Below are 15,062 nucleotides of genomic sequence, written 5' to 3'. Positions count from 1 at the left end.
GAATAAAGACAAACCGCCCCTAAGGGCTTCCTTTTCTTTAATGATCCCCATGGAGGATTTGGGGTGAAGTCCAGAACCCTCAGGCACTGAGAGAAGGCTGAAGAAGCTGCTCAAAGAGTCAGGAGCAAAACTCCAAGTCCCTTGGGCCCCAGTGAGGGCAGGGACTGCCAAAGGCTCCCCAGGGACTGGTGAGAGCAGATCCTTGAGGCCAGGATTGCAGGGAGCCCAAGGCTCAGAGCAGGGAACTGCAATGCTGAGCAAGGCCTGGGCTGGCTGGGGGAAGCAGAAAGGCCAAGCCCTGAGCCCAGCCTGGCACAGCAGGGCCTGTCCCTCACGGGTGGCTCGGGGCTGTTTGTGGGGCAGGGGGATGTGAGGGGCAGCAAGGACAAATGTCACAAACCTCTGTGACACTCCAGATCCTCATGGAACCAAGGGGCCATTGTGACACTGTGCTGCCTCATGGAATCAAGGAGACCATTGTGAACTCAGAGACCCCAAGGAACCAAGGGTCCATGGTGACCTTGTGCAGCCGCAGTGTCACAGAGGAGCCGCTGTGACACAGCGAGGGCACACAGAGCCCAGGGGCCATTGTGACACATCAGGGCTCTGTGGAACCACGAAGCCATTGTGACATTGCAAGGGCTCATGGCAGCACGGGGCCATTGTGGCACTGCAGAACCAAGGAGACCATTGTGACACTGTGGGGTCCCATGGAACCAAGGGAACATGGAACAGGTCTGGCTGACTGGGCCTCCTGGTGACCACCTGACAGGTCTGGCTGACCTTGGCATGTTGAGGGCTGCTTCTCATCTGCCCCTGAAGCACTGGGGCTCTGGGCTTTCCTTCCTATGGGAGAGAACTGTCCTTCTCCTCCAAGGGCCTATGGCCAAAAGTGGGATTCCTTCTGCAAATTTTCTTAACTGCAAAGATTGTTTCCAGATTAAATCTGCCAGGAGAGACAGCTCTGGCAGGCTTGGCCACTCGGGGGCCACCTCTCATCTGCCTTTCAAACACTGGAACCATGTGCTTTTCTTTCTTATGGGAAAAAACCATCCTTCTTGACCAGGCACCCATGGCCAAAACTCGGGATCTGCCTCCAGAATTCCCTATATCCAAGGATAGCTCCCAGACAAAAGCTGCCAGGACTGACAAGTCTGGCTGGCCTTGGCTTCCTGAGGGCTGGCATTCATGTGCCTCTGAAACATGGGGCTCTGTGCTTTCCTTCCTAATGAAAAGAACTCCTCTTCCTGTCCAGGCACCCATAGCCAAAATTGAGATTCCACCTCCAAAATGCCCTGTGTCCAAGGACAGCCCCTAGATGAAAAGTATCAGGAGAGACAGGCCTGGCTGGCTTGGCCTAAGGGTGGCCACCTCTCATCTTCTTCCAGAACACTTGGATTTTGTGTTTTTCATTTCTATAGGGAAAAACCTTCCATCCTGACCAGGCACCCGTGGCCAAAACTGGGATTCCACCTCCAAAACTCTGTACATCCAAGGATTGCTCCCAAGTGAAAGCTGCCAGGACAGACAGGTCTGGCTGCCCTTGGCCTCTTGGGAGCTGCCTCTCACCTGCCTCAAAACACTGGGGCTCTGTGCCTTCCTTCGAATGGAAGCGAACCTTCTTTCTTCTCAAGGGGTCCATGGTCAAAATTGAAATTCCTCCTCCCAAATTCCATATGATAAAAGCTGCCAGGACAAACAGGTCTGGTTGGTTCAGCCTCTCAGGAGCCACCTCTCTCCTCTTCTGTTTTGAAACACAAGGTCTGTGCTTTCTGTCCTATGGAAAAGAACCTTCTTATCTACACAGAAATGGCTGAAATTGGGGTTCCACCTCTAAAATTCCCTATGTCCAAGGGTTGCTCCCAGCCAAAATCTGCCAGTACCATCAAGCCTGGCTGGCCTTGGCCTCTGGTGGCTGTCCCTGCCACACTGGAGCTCGGTTCTTTCCTTCCCATGGAGATCCCTGTGACACTGTGGGCACCTCATGGAACCAAGGGGATCATTGTGGCACCACTGGAGCCCATGGAACCAAGGGGCCATGGTGACACCGCGGGGCTTCATGGACCCAGAGACCATTATGACTCTGTGGGGCCTGATGGAACCATGGAGACCATTGGGACCCTTCAGGGCCTGGTGTCACCAAGGGGGCATTGTGACACCTCAGGGCCTCCTGGAAGCGAGGGACCATTGGGACACTGTGGGACCCCATGGAACCGAGGGAACATGGACCAGGTCTGGGTGGCTTGGCCTCCCAGGGGCCACCTGACAGGTCTGGCTGATGTTGGAATTCCAAGGGCTGCCTCTCCTCAGCTGTTGGAGCACTGGGGCTCTGTGCTTTCCTTGTTATGGAAAAGAACTCTCATTCTTCTCCAGGCACACATGGCCAGAATTCAGATTTCACCTCCAAATTTCCTTTTATCCAGGGATTGCTCCCATAGGAATATTGCCATGAGAAGTCTGGCTGGCAATGGTTTCATGAGGGTGACCTCTCATCTGTCCCCAAAACACTGGGGAAGGCTCCGTGCTTTCCTTCCTATGGGAAAGAACTTTCCAGCTTCTCCTAGTGCCCATGGCTGAGATTGGGGTTCTACCTCCAAAATTCCCTATATCCAAAGGCTGGTCCCAGAAAAATCTGCCATTACTGACAATTCTGGCTGGCCTTGGCCTAGTGAGGCTCTCACCTCCCTTCAGAACACTGGGGCTCTGGGCTTTCCTTCCTATGGAAAAGAACTGTCCTTCTTGTCCAGGTGTCTATGGCCAGAACTGGGGTTCCACCTCCAACATTGCTTGTTGTGACAGACTGGAGGAGATTGTTGGCTGGAAACATTTCATGTGTGGGGGAGGAAGGGGCAGGTCCAGCCTTACCCTGCCCCAGAACCCCAGCCCTGCCCTGCCCTGGAACCCCAATCCCCCAGAGCCTCTGTCCCAGCCCAGCAGTGTCTGCCAGGCCCTGGCACAGCACAGGCAATGCTCCACAGCCACCTCTGGAGCCCCAGCCCAGCTCCTGAGTGACCAAATGACCCCAAGTTCCAGCTGGGGGAAGGGCCCAGGAACACCAAGGGGTATTTAAGGCTGATCACAAGGCAAGCACACAACTGGACCCTACTCCACTTGGAATTTCCATCTGAACACTGCTGGAATCCAGGAGGTGGTAGCTCTCTGTGTGCTTCTCTATATCTTATTTTTCCTCTCTTTCTGTGTCTACTTCTATTATTGTCCTCCTGCAAATTTTGATTAACCTTAAATTGAAGAGGCTTGGAGTTTGTGAGGTTGAATGGGGAAAGTAATGCTTTGAGAAGTGTTTTTTGTTGACTGAATATCAACTTAAACCCTTTGCCAAAGTTTCTCTGATTTCCTAAAGTTCCCAGTAATGGCTGCTTTGTTGTTTGGAGCTCCTGAGAATCTCTTGTTGGTATTTTTCCAGTGCATCCAATTCACAGTACACAAGTAATTGTAATTCCTTTTAAATGTCTCCTTTAGAGAGTTGTTTGGGGGATGGGGGTCAGGGCTTGTGTGTCCTGCTTGGCACAGCCCAGGCAGGGCTTTCACAGCCCCATCCCACACTCCATTTCCCAGCTGGAGCCGCTGGTGCCTCTGAGTTCTGCTGCCCCAGCCCCAGGGACCCTCTCCTTGTCTGCCCATTCCCCCAGGGTCTCTGGGCAGGGATGGCCTCAGTGGGGGCTGCTGACATCCTCAGCAACTTGGAGGCTGCTGCTGAATTTTACTGCTCCAGAGGCTTGTGCAGCCTTCAGCTCTTCAGTGCAGGAATTCAGTGCCCCAGGGCTCATTAACATTCAGAACACCTTAATAAGCGAAGCCCTGGGAATAATTTGATTTAAGTTTTCAAATCTTTTGGGGTTAATTAGGTAGATTCCAGTAGTGTAGTTGAAGTGAATGTATTTTATTGACACAGGCAGGAAGAAACCATTTTTTAGGTCCTGTTTAGGTTTTTTTTCCCTATGAATACATTGATATGTGCAATCTCCAATGGACACTGAATCCACGTGCCTCCTCATGCAGCTTGAATAGATATGAAAATCAAGACCATTTATGGCTGACAATCCATCAGACTCTGTCCCTGCCCCCACCCCACCATTTCCCCCATCCAAGCCCTGGCACTCAGAGCAGCCTTGTGCAAATCTGAGCTCCCTCCAGCCCAGGCTGCACCTGCAGGTTTCAGCTCCTTGGCTCCAACTCCCACCTGCTTTCCTTGGAGAAGGAGCTGCCCCAGACACAGAGGGATGTTCATTTATTGCCAGCCAACAAAGGCAAGGGAAGGCACAGCTCCATCAAATGCAAAAGTCATTCCTCTGCTGGCTATTAAATCCCCTTTGCACAGCAGACAGTCTCAGAGCAATGGAAACACCTTCTGTGCCCAGCACAGATCCCAAGGTCCCCCCAAACTCTCCCTGCCCCAATTCTGCCCAGATTTGCTCTTTGCCCACACGAGTCACAGGCTGAAGTCAGGAGCTGCCTCCATGCCCAGAGGGAGGAAAAGGGGGAAAGTGGATGAAGAGCTCTCCTGTGCAGAGCCAAGGTCCAAGTGCCCCTGCAGTGGGAACCACAACTCATCAGGTTTGTGTCCTCTGGGCTCAGGGACTGGTGACACTCAGAGGCACAGAGAGGTTTCTTGCCAACAAACACAAGTTGAACATTTGAACAGTTTAAAAACAATCACAGCTCTTCCCTCAACTCTCTGTGATGTCCCAGCAGCATCTGACATGTCCCCTATCCCCAAGGAATTTCTGCACAGGAGCAGTTTAAGACAAAGACATAAAAGGTAATTCTGTGATAGATATAAATATAAGTAAGGTGTTGAATAATGTGATATTTATTTGAACTTCAGAAAGACTGCACAACTCTGTGAAGCTCAAAGCATGAAGCCAGTCAGTTGAGAGGACCTTGAATGATGAGAGAGCACCTAGAGGAGGAAATCTGGGAGCAACAGGAAGGACATAGATTGAGCTGGTCTAGTGAACAGATTTCCTTAGACATGGCCATTTAAACAGGAGAGCTAGAAACACCTGAAGGAAGAGGGAGATGATGCAATAAACAGAATATTGGTGACTCAAGAGGATGTAAAGATCAATATTTCTTCTTCTCCCATCAATACACTTCCAAGAAATTCCTGTTCCTAGAGGGAAAACATTGGTCTTTCTTAAAAGTAGTGTAAGTGACCCAGATAATAAAAATGTCCCTGTATAATATGAAATGCACAAATATTAACACCTGTGCCCCTTTCCAGGCAGACATCAGCTGTGTGCCCATGAACAGGCAGTGCCACTTGTGCCCACCAGAGCTGCTCCTGCTCCAGGCCCAGGGCCCATCCCAGACCTGGAGCAGCCACAAAGCTGTGCCCATTTCTGCTCATTGCTGCTCTGATGGGGATGGATCCTCAGCCTCTTGGAGGTTCCTGATGAATTTTCCTACTCCAGAGGCCTTTTCTTTCTTGAGCTCTTCACTTCAGGAATTCAGTGGAAAAAGCTCGTAAGCATTTGTTCAAAATGCTTGAACAAGAAAAACCCCTGTGAATAATTGAAGTTTTCAATATTTCTGTGGTGAATTAGACAGATTTCAGAAGTGTACTCAAAGTGAATATACTGTAATCGAAACAATACAGAGAGAAACTGTTTTGTCCTGTTTCCATTTCCTGTTTATAGATTGATATCAGCAATGTCCAATTGATATTGACTCTCAGCACCTTCTAGTGCAGTTTGAATAGATATGAAAATCAACACCATTCATGGCTGACTATCAATAAGACTTTGTCCCCACCCCCTCCGCACAATTTCCCCCATCAAACCCCTGGCACTCCTATGGATCAGGAATGGTGTGGCCAGCAGGAGCAGGGCAGTGATTCTTCTACTGTGCTTGGCACTGGCTGGGGCAGCACCTCGAGTTCTTTGTCCAGTTTTGGGCCCCCAATTTTGGAAGGACATGGAAGGGCTGGAGCATGTCCAGAGAAGGGAAACAAGGCTGGTGAGGCGTCAGGAACACAAGTCCTGTGAGGAGCGGCTGAGGGAGCTGGGGTTGTTGATCCTGGAGAAAAGGAGGTTCAGGGGAGACCTCATCACTCTCTACAACTCCCTGACAGCAGGGTGCAGCCAGCTGGGGGTCGGGCTCTTTTCCCAGGGAACAGTGACAGGACAGGAGGACAGAGCCTTCAGCTGCACCAGGGGATGTTTAGGCTGGACATCAGGAAATATTCTTCACAGAAAGGGTGATTGGTCATTGCAATGGGATGCTCAGGGAAGTGGGTCAGCCACCGTCCCTGGAAGTGTTTCAGGAAAGACTGGATGTGGCACTCAGTGCCATGGTCTTGGTGATAAGGTGGTTTTGGGTCCCAGGTTGGACTTGATGCTCTCCAAGGTCTTTGCCAGCCTGGTTGATTCTCTGATGATTGTGACACTGCAGGGCCCTGTGGAAGCAAGGGGCCATTGTGGCACTGCAGGGCCTGGTGGCACTCAGAGGACCATGGTGACACTGTGTACGACATGGCGCCACAGAGCCAAGGGCCATTGTGACACTGTGGGGCTGAATGGAAGCAAGGAGTGCATTGTGACAGTGTGGATCCTGGTGGGACCACAGAGGCCACTGTGACCCTGCAAGGCCTTGGGGAACCATGCAGAGCTTTGTGACAGAGCAGGACCTCGTGTCATGATGCTGTGACACTGCAAAGCCCCATAGATCCAAGGGGCCAGTGCTGGTCCTCAGGGACTCCTGGAATGAAGGAAACATGTTTGACACCGTGGTGGACCTTGGGACCAAGAGGCCATTGTGACACTCTGGGACAAAGGAGAGCATTGCTGCCCTGCCAGGCCTCATGGAACCAAGGATCCACTGTGACACTGCAGGGCCTTGGGGACCACGGTGACATTGTGACACTGCGGGGCCCAAGGATCCAAGGGACTTTGTGACACCAAGGGGTCCCATGGAACCAAAGGGACATTGTGACAGTGGGAGGCCTCATGGAATCATGGACATCATTGGGACAGTTTGGGGCCTCATGGAACCGAGGGGACACCAAGTTGTCTGGGAGGGTTGATCTGCTGGAGGGTAGGAGGGCTCTGCACAGGGCCCTGGACAGGCTGGATCCAGGGCCCAAACCCAGCAAGGTGAGGTTTAACAAGTCCAAGTGCCGGGTCCTGCACTTTGGCCACAACAACCCCTGCAGCGCTACAGGCTGGGGACAGAGGGGCTGGACAGCAGCCAGGCAGAAAGGGACCTGCAGGGACTGATGGACAGCAGGCTGGACATGAGCCAGCCGTGTGCCCAGGTGGCCAAGAGGCCAAAGGCTCCTGGCCTGGATCAGGAATGGTGTGGCCAGCAGGAGCAGGGCAGTGATTCTTCCCCTGTGCTCAGCACTGGTTGGGCAGCACCTCGAGTGCTGTGTCCAGTTCTGGGCCCCCAATTTAGGAAGGAAATGGAGGGGTGGAGCGGGTCCAGAGAAGGGCAACAAGGCTGGTGAGGTGTGTGGAGCACAGTTCCTGTGAGGAGGGGCTGAGGAAGCTGGGGTTGTTGATCCTGGAGAAGAGGAGGCTCAGGGGAGACAAGGTAGTGTCAGGGCACAGGTTGGACTTGATGATCTCCAAGGTCTTTTTCAATCTTGCTGATTTGGTGATTCTCTGAATCCACCCTTGGAGCAGTTGCAGGAGGAGCCCTGGGCCTCCTCTTCAGAAGCTCCAGCAGCCCAGGTCCCTCAGCTTCTCCTCACAGCCCCAAAGCCCATCCTGTCAGTCCTGCAGAGCCTCTGCAGCTCCTCCTCACTGCCCAGAACAGGGAGCCCCACAGCCAGACACAGCAGCCCAGATGTGCCCCCTGGCCTGGGGTGCCTCTGGCAAGGGAGCAGCACCAGGCACTGCAGGAGCCTGCAGACAATTCCTGCAGCACTTGTGGGATGATCCTGCTCCCCAAGGGCCGTTCCCATGGTGCGAAGTCAGGAACTGCAATGGGGAGTGGGGCCAGAGAGGAAAGGGCAAACAGGGATGGGCTGTGTGCAGGGGAGGGAACAGGGGTGGGCAAGGGAAAGAAATCTGTAACAGGAAGAGTAAAGAAAGTAAATGTGAAGCCAAGGAAATGCTCAGGGCAGTTTGGGGGTGGCTGCCAGGCAGCCCTGGCTCTGAGCAGCAGCATCTGCAGTGCGACAGGAAACTCCCAGCTGATGGGAACAAACTTTCTGGCTGACTGCAGAGGCCAGGACAAAGCTGAGTGGTTTCCCTGGCATCCCCCAGCCCTTCCTGGCACCAGGGGCTGATGGCATTTGTGCTCCCTCAGGTTCATGTCCCCACAGCAGCAGCATGGGGGTGCTCCCGCCTGCTGTGTGCAGTGCAAACAGGGGCTGCTGAGCCAGTGCTGCCGTGTCTGTGCCTGCAAGGATGCAGCACCTCTGTGAGCTGGGGGAGAGGCCAGGGCTGCAGAGGGGGGATGTTGTTGGCAGCTCCATGAGGATGCTCTGGGACGCTGCCCTGGGCTGTGCAGCGCACTGGGGATGGATCAGCCCCTGCTCTGCTGCTCCTTCCCGTCTCCCCCAGGCCCTTGCAGAGCACCAGCCGTGCTGTTTGCCCCCAGCCTGCCCACGGCCAGCCTGGGGCTGCTCACGGGGGTTTTCTGTGCTGAGCATTGGCCTGGCCGTGTTCTTGAGAGAGCCTGGGCAAGGAGCCTGGAGCCCCCAGGCCCTGGCCTGAGGCGTCAGCGCTGCCCCAGCAGTGCCCATGGCCTGTCCCTGCTGCAGCCCCGGCACTGCCACCCCCAGGACTGTGCCCGGCCCCGAGAGCACTCAGGCCCTGCAGCAACACCAGGGCCACCAGGGCAGCGGGGCAGGGCCACGGGAGCAGCGCTGGCAGCACCAAGTGCTGCTGCTCCTGGGCACAGCTGCTGTGCCAGCACAGATCTGCCCCAGCTCTGCACACAGACATTGCTGCTGCAGCTCCAGAGAAGGCAACAAAAGGGCATCTCTGCAGAAAACTTCGCTGGGACATCCTTTAGTTCCTTTAAAGCCAATGAGAGTGCAGCCCCTCATTGACACGGTCTGTGGGTACAGGAAAGGTGGAGTGAAACAAAATGAGAAATGGCACAAGGAATGGCATTAATTTGTGGACAACATTAAATGTAAAACAAAGACTTCCAAGATGAAACCAACAAGAAGTATCAAATATGACTTTTATTACATGTGATTTAGATAAATTGCTCAGCAGGTTAATGTTTCTGAAAGCACTCAGTCATCAGTCTCCACACTGCAGCCTTGAGCTCCTGGTTCCTCAGGCTGTAGATGAGGGGGTTCAGGGCTGGAGGCACCACCGAGTACAGAACTGACACTGACAGATCCAGAGATGGGGAGGACATCGAGGGGGGCTTCAGGTAGGTAAATGCACCAGTGCTGAGGAACAGTGAGACCACGGCCAGGTGAGGGAGGCAGGTGGAAAAGGCTTTGTGCCGTCCCTGCTCTGAGGGGATCCTCAGCACAGCCCTGAAGATCTGCACATAGGAGAAAACAATGAACAAAAAACATCCAAATACCAAACAGGCACTAATAGCAATGAGCCCAAGTTCCCTGAGATAGGATTTGGAGCAGGAGAGCTTGAGGATCTGGGCGATTTCACAGAAGAACTGACCCAGGGCATTGCCATGGCACAGGGGCAGGGAAAATGTATTGGCTGTGTGCAGCAGTGAATAGAGAAAGGCACTGGCCCAGGCAGCTGCTGCCATGTGGGCACAAGCTCTGCTGCCCAGGAGGGTCCCGTAGTGCAGGGGTTTGCAGATGGACACGTAGCGGTCGTAGCACATGATGGTCAGGAGGAAATACTCTGCTGAGATGAAGAGCAGAAAGAAAAAGAGCTGTGCAGCACATCCCTTGTAGGAGATGGTGCTGGAGTCCCAGAGGGAATTGTGCATGGCTTTGGGGACAGTGGTGCAGATGGAGCCCAGGTCGCTGAGGGCCAGGTTGAGCAGGAAGAAGAACATGGGCGTGTGCAGGTGGTGGCCGCAGGCTACGGTGCTGATGATGAGGCCGTTGCCCAGGAGGGCAGCCAGGGAGATGCCCAGGAAGAGGCAGAAGTGCAGGAGCTGCAGCTGCCGCGTGTCTGCCAGTGCCAGCAGGAGGAAGTGGCTGATGGAGCTGCTGTTGGACATTTCTTCCCTCTGGGAATTAGGTCAGTGTCACCAGACCTGCGTGTCCCCACACAGCTGCCCTTTGCTCATTTCATCTCCTTTATTTCAGTGTGATTCATCTCCTTTATTTCAGTGTGATTGAATTTAAAACATCCCTGAAAAATACAGTGACATTTTGATGGCACCAATTTCAAAATAAATTTCCATAATCACTTCTCTCCTTTTTTTCCTTAGTTGCTGAACAGGAAGGGATGTTCAGGGTTCCTCTGGCTCTCTGCTGCCTTGAGCTGTACCTACTGGGACCTGTTTCTCTCTATCCAAGCCTTGTCCCTGCCAGTGTTGCCAGAGCCCAGCCCTGCCCTGGGGGCTCAGCTCTGCCCTTTAGACCCCTCCCAGCACAGGGCACTGCCCAGGGGCCTCTCCCTGGGCCTTAAAGGCAGGGCAGAAAAACAGAGATGCTGCAAGCCAAGGTGCTGCTGCTGCTCTCTGTAGGTAGAGGAGGGTGAGGAGGCACTTTCTGAGGGAGATCTGAGGCAGATGTGCTGATGCCCAGGGTGACAGTGCAGGAGTCTCAGTGACACAGACAAAGCTGACAGCCCCTTTCCCTTCCCTTTAGGAGAAAGTTGAGAGCAGCCCTGGCCATGCTGTACCATCTCCACCAGAGGAGGAACCTCCCTGATGGGGGTCACTCCTTCCAGCTCCAGCTTCTCCCCTGCACAGTCCATGGGGAGCTGCCAGGCAGGCTGAGAGCTGTCCCTGGCAGGTGGCACATCCCCTGGGCTGGCCAAGAGCCCTGAGGGCTGCAGGAGCTGCTCTGCAGGACAGCCCTGGGCAGCCCTGGCTGCAGCCCCAGCTTCACCCCCTGCAGCCGTCCCTGGCAGCAGGAGCCGTCCTGCCCTGTCCCTCTGACAGTGCCCAGGACAGCCCCGCTCTGGAGCACATCCTCCCCCAAAACAGAAACGGCAGCAGAGCCATCCTTACAGTCACATCAGTCCTGTCCTGGGTCAGCTTCAGGAGGTCCCTGCAGCCAGAGACTGACTGTGTCAGAAGTGGTGAAGATTTTCCATGAATGAGCTCAGAATTGTCCTTCCAGCTGCTCTGAGCCTCTGTCGGCTTCAGTGCTCTCAGGTACCTACAGGCAAAGCCCTCAGCCCTGCTGGGTTGGGAGAGGAGCTGCTCCTCAAGAGAAATGTCTTTTTGAAGCTCTTCTTGGATTGGCAGGACCTGCCTCTGTGCCAGGAGCCTGGCCCAGCTCAGCAGCACAGACACAGCACCCAGATTTAATTACTCTCTCGGGGCTTTGGTGTTGTTTACATAAAACTCAGTCCCTGAGAGAGTGTTAAAAAAACTTCTCAAGAATTAGAAGTCAGAGTCAAACTCCAAAGTTTTAATGGATCCCACTGAGGGACACAATGAGAAAGTATCCCCAGTCAGAGCAGAACACTGCAGGCACTGATGACAGCTGGGGACAAGCAAGGGAAAGGTGTCTCTGGTGCTGACCAAACCTGGATGTGTTTCAGGAATGCAAAGGGCCCAGGCCTGAGCCCCAGCCCCTGGCAAGGCAGATCCTGTCCCTCCCTCATTGCTCAGGGCTCTTCCCGGGATGGGCACTGGGATGTGGGGATGTGCCATGCCAAGGGCAGGACCATGGGGCGGCCCCTGCCAGGCTGCTGAGCAGGGACAAGGAGGCAATGAGGCCCCAGGGCTGCAAGGGTCATTTGTCCCCTCATGGCCTCAGGCCCAGGGCCAGCAGCCATGGCCAAAGTGCTGCACAGGTTGGCTCTGTCAGGGCCTTGCAGCTGCTGCACATCCCTGTGCCCTCTGCAGCCCAGGCTGTCCCACGGTGTCCCTGCCCTGCGCCTCTGTCCCTTCAGGCTGTCGTCATCCCCCGGCTGCCCCACCTCGCTGGCCCTTCCTTTGCTGACAGCTCTGCCTCCTGCTGCCCCTGCCTGGCCACACAAAGCCTTGGCCTTGATACCAAAAGGGTTAATTCCATTTTTACCGTGCCTGTGAACTTTTAACACAGGAACAAGGTGTGCAGGAGCTGCTTTTCCAGCAAGGACAGTTGGAAATGTAGAAGACATCTGGCTCAAGAGTGCAGTGATAGAAAAAGCAAGGACTGAAGCTGGGAACTTGGGGTGTGTTTTATGGAAATGGGTAAATTGTAATTCACATTTAGTGACTGTGTATAAGCAACACACTGGTAGATTTACATGTCCACATAAGGTTAGGAGTTATCCCTCACTAGACCCAAGGCCTGAATAAATGATCCCCTCTTAAATAGCAAATTAGTGTTTAAGGAGCCTTGTTCTGATATTTCAGAGATTTGGTGACCTTGGGGCCTCACAGAACCCAGGAGTTACCTGTGACTCTGTCCAAACTCATGGAACAAAGGGTCCATGGTGACACAGCGGAACCCCATGGAACCAAAATCCATTTTGGCACACTGGGGCCACATTGAACCAATGGCCCATTGTGACACCACGGATCCAAGGAGACCATTGTGACCCTGAGAAACCTCTTGGAACCAAGGGGCCATTCTGACACAGCAAGGCCTCGTGGAACCACAGGTCCATTGTGACACTGCAAGGTCACACAGGACCAAGGTGGCCATGGAACCAAGGTTCTGCCATGGAACCTCATGGAACAAAGGGACCATGGTGACACTGTGGAACCAGGGAGACTGTTTTTGGCAGTAGGAAAGCTCATGCAACCCCAAGTCCATTGTGACACAGCAAGGCCTCATGGAGCCAAGGGACCATTGTTAAACTGTGCAGCCTCATGGAACCATGAGCCATTGGGACACAGCGTGGCACCTCATGGAACCAAGAGTCCATTGTTACACTGTGGGGCCCTGTGGAACCAAGGGGACCACAGTGACTTTGTGGGGCCCCATGGAACAATGGAGACTGTTCTGACACTTTGGGACCCACTGGAACCAAGGGGCCATTAGAGCATGGCAGAGCCTCATGGAATCAAGGGGACTACAGTGTCACTTAGACCATTTGATTTAACCTTACTTACAGACCTGACTGGCTCAGTTACCCAAGTCACTCAGACCCCTCAGAGAGCAGCATTTCTGCCACATTTCCCCAGCACAGGCACTCCTGTGTGCACACAGACACAGAGAGTCAGTGCAGGGCACCTGTGAGAAATTCCCCTGAGGGCAGGGAAATGCTCCCTGTGGATGCTTTGGCATCTCCCCAGCAGGGAAGGGTTGAGCCTGGAGGAGTGGGGGGATCGGCCCAAGCTCCCTCGTTGTTCGGGATCCCCCGAGTGCAGCAAACGGGAGAGTTCCCAGCTCGGAGAGGCCCCACTCAGAGGGAGTCGCTGGCCCAGGAGAGCTCCAAGGGCTCCTTTTGGAGCGCTGTTTGTAGGGCCCCAAGAGAGGGGCTTCAGTCCCAGCCATGTTTCACCCTGGCCGCACTTGGCATCAGCAGCTTTCTTTGGCAGGGTGAGAACAGGGATGTTGTGCCACTGAGGGAACACAAACAGTTCCCTGGGAACTGTTTGTCCTAGTTTAGGGCAAATTTGGGGAAAACCCAGGAAATAAACCCCCACGGCCCCTCTCCACCCACCTGGTTCAGGGAAAAATTTCCTCTGAGAGAGAAGTGGAAAAGAACCTGTTTATTCAACAAACAAAGCACTCCCCAGCACCAAAACAATTAACAACACCAGATGACAACAAAACTCTTTCACCCCTCTGAAGAGATGAACAGATCCAGAAAGTCTTTCCTGGGAGTGGTCGCCCGGGTCTGGGCACTGGGGATTGCTCTCCAGCACTGGGGATGGCTGCTGCAGATCACAAAATGCAGGCTCCTGGTGTTCCTTGGTGTTTCCCAGATCCCAGTCCAGAGCAAGTTGGATGGTATTCAGAAAGAGGAAAGGAAAAAAGCAACAGTCCAGGGAAAGAATTGGACTGCTTAGCTAACCTAACTAGGAAGCAAAGCAAGCAAGCAGGCAAAGCAAGCAAGCCAAGCAAGCAAGCAAGCAAAGCCAAAGCCAGCCAGCCAGCACTAGCCTTTTCTAGACAGCAGACCATGGGGGGAGGTGAACCAGATGATAACACGGCAAAACAAACCTTCACTTTCAGAGTCAGTTCTGAAAGCACAGAACATAATATCAAACGTAAACAGAACACACGATTGGAGATACAAACACCATAACAGTCACCCTAGGACACCAGGGCTGCTCCTAAAGCAGCCAGGAGCTGGTTGGGCAGCAGCAGTGCCTGGAGCAGACAGGGTTTGTGATGAGCTCCAGAGGAGCTGAGCCCAGGGGCTGCTGGCCAAGGCCGAGGCCCAGCGAGCATTTCTCAGCTGGCAGGGCAGCCTGAGAAGGGGAGGGGGGAATGCACCAGCACAGGAACCATGGAACCAAGGGACCATTGTGACACTGTGGGGCCCTGTGAGACCAAGGGACCATTGTGACACTGTGGGGCCTGTGAGACCAAGGGACCACTGTGACACTGTGGGGCCCTGTGAGACCAAGGGACCATTGTGACACTGTGGGGCCTGTGAGACCAAGGGACCATTGTGACACTGTGAGGCACTGTGAGACCAAGGGACCATTGTGACACTGTGGGGTCTGTGAGACCAAGGGACCATTGTGACACCGTGGGGCCCTGTGAGACCAAGGGACCATTGTGACACTGTGGGGCCTGTGAGACCAAGGGACCACTGTGACACTGTGGGGCACCATGGAACCAAGGAGACCATTGTGACCCTGAGGGGACTCATGGGATCATGGAGACCATTGGGACACTATGAGGCCCCATGGAATAAGTAAATCATTGTGACACTGTGAGGCCTCATGGAACCAGGAGGCTTTGGTGGCACTGTAGGGCTGTGTGGAACCAAGGGTCCAGGGTGACACTGCAGGGCTCATGGAACAGAGGAGTCATTGGGACACTGCTGGACCCCATGGAATCAATGCATCATTATGACACTTCGAGA

At 53.9% G+C, this 15,062-nt stretch overlaps 3 protein-coding genes across 3 annotated transcripts in view; 1 reads left to right on the top strand and 2 right to left on the bottom strand.

Moving 5' to 3' along the window:
- LOC140680909 (uncharacterized) overlaps window positions 1-15,062 on the bottom strand; it is a 692,735-nt gene that overhangs the window by 169,437 nt on the left and 508,236 nt on the right. The window lies entirely within an intron of this gene.
- LOC100226816 (uncharacterized) overlaps window positions 1-15,062 on the top strand; it is a 1,189,242-nt gene that overhangs the window by 1,171,203 nt on the left and 2,977 nt on the right. The gene's annotated exons all lie outside the window — the stretch shown is intronic.
- LOC140680893 (olfactory receptor 14J1-like) lies at window positions 4,871-10,128 on the bottom strand. The gene is made up of 2 exons (XM_072919796.1): window positions 9,233-10,128; window positions 4,871-4,901 (listed from the first exon to the last, which is right to left on the bottom strand). The coding sequence occupies exons 1-2, from the start codon at window positions 10,126-10,128 to the stop codon at window positions 4,871-4,873; spliced, it is 927 nt and encodes a 308-aa protein (XP_072775897.1).

Source organism: Taeniopygia guttata, chromosome 30 (assembly GCF_048771995.1).
Source record: "Taeniopygia guttata chromosome 30, bTaeGut7.mat, whole genome shotgun sequence".
In the NCBI taxonomy this organism is placed as follows: domain Eukaryota; kingdom Metazoa; phylum Chordata; class Aves; order Passeriformes; family Estrildidae; genus Taeniopygia; species Taeniopygia guttata.
Note: the sequence above shows the minus strand (reverse complement) of the source record. Positions and strands in the feature narration are given on the sequence as shown.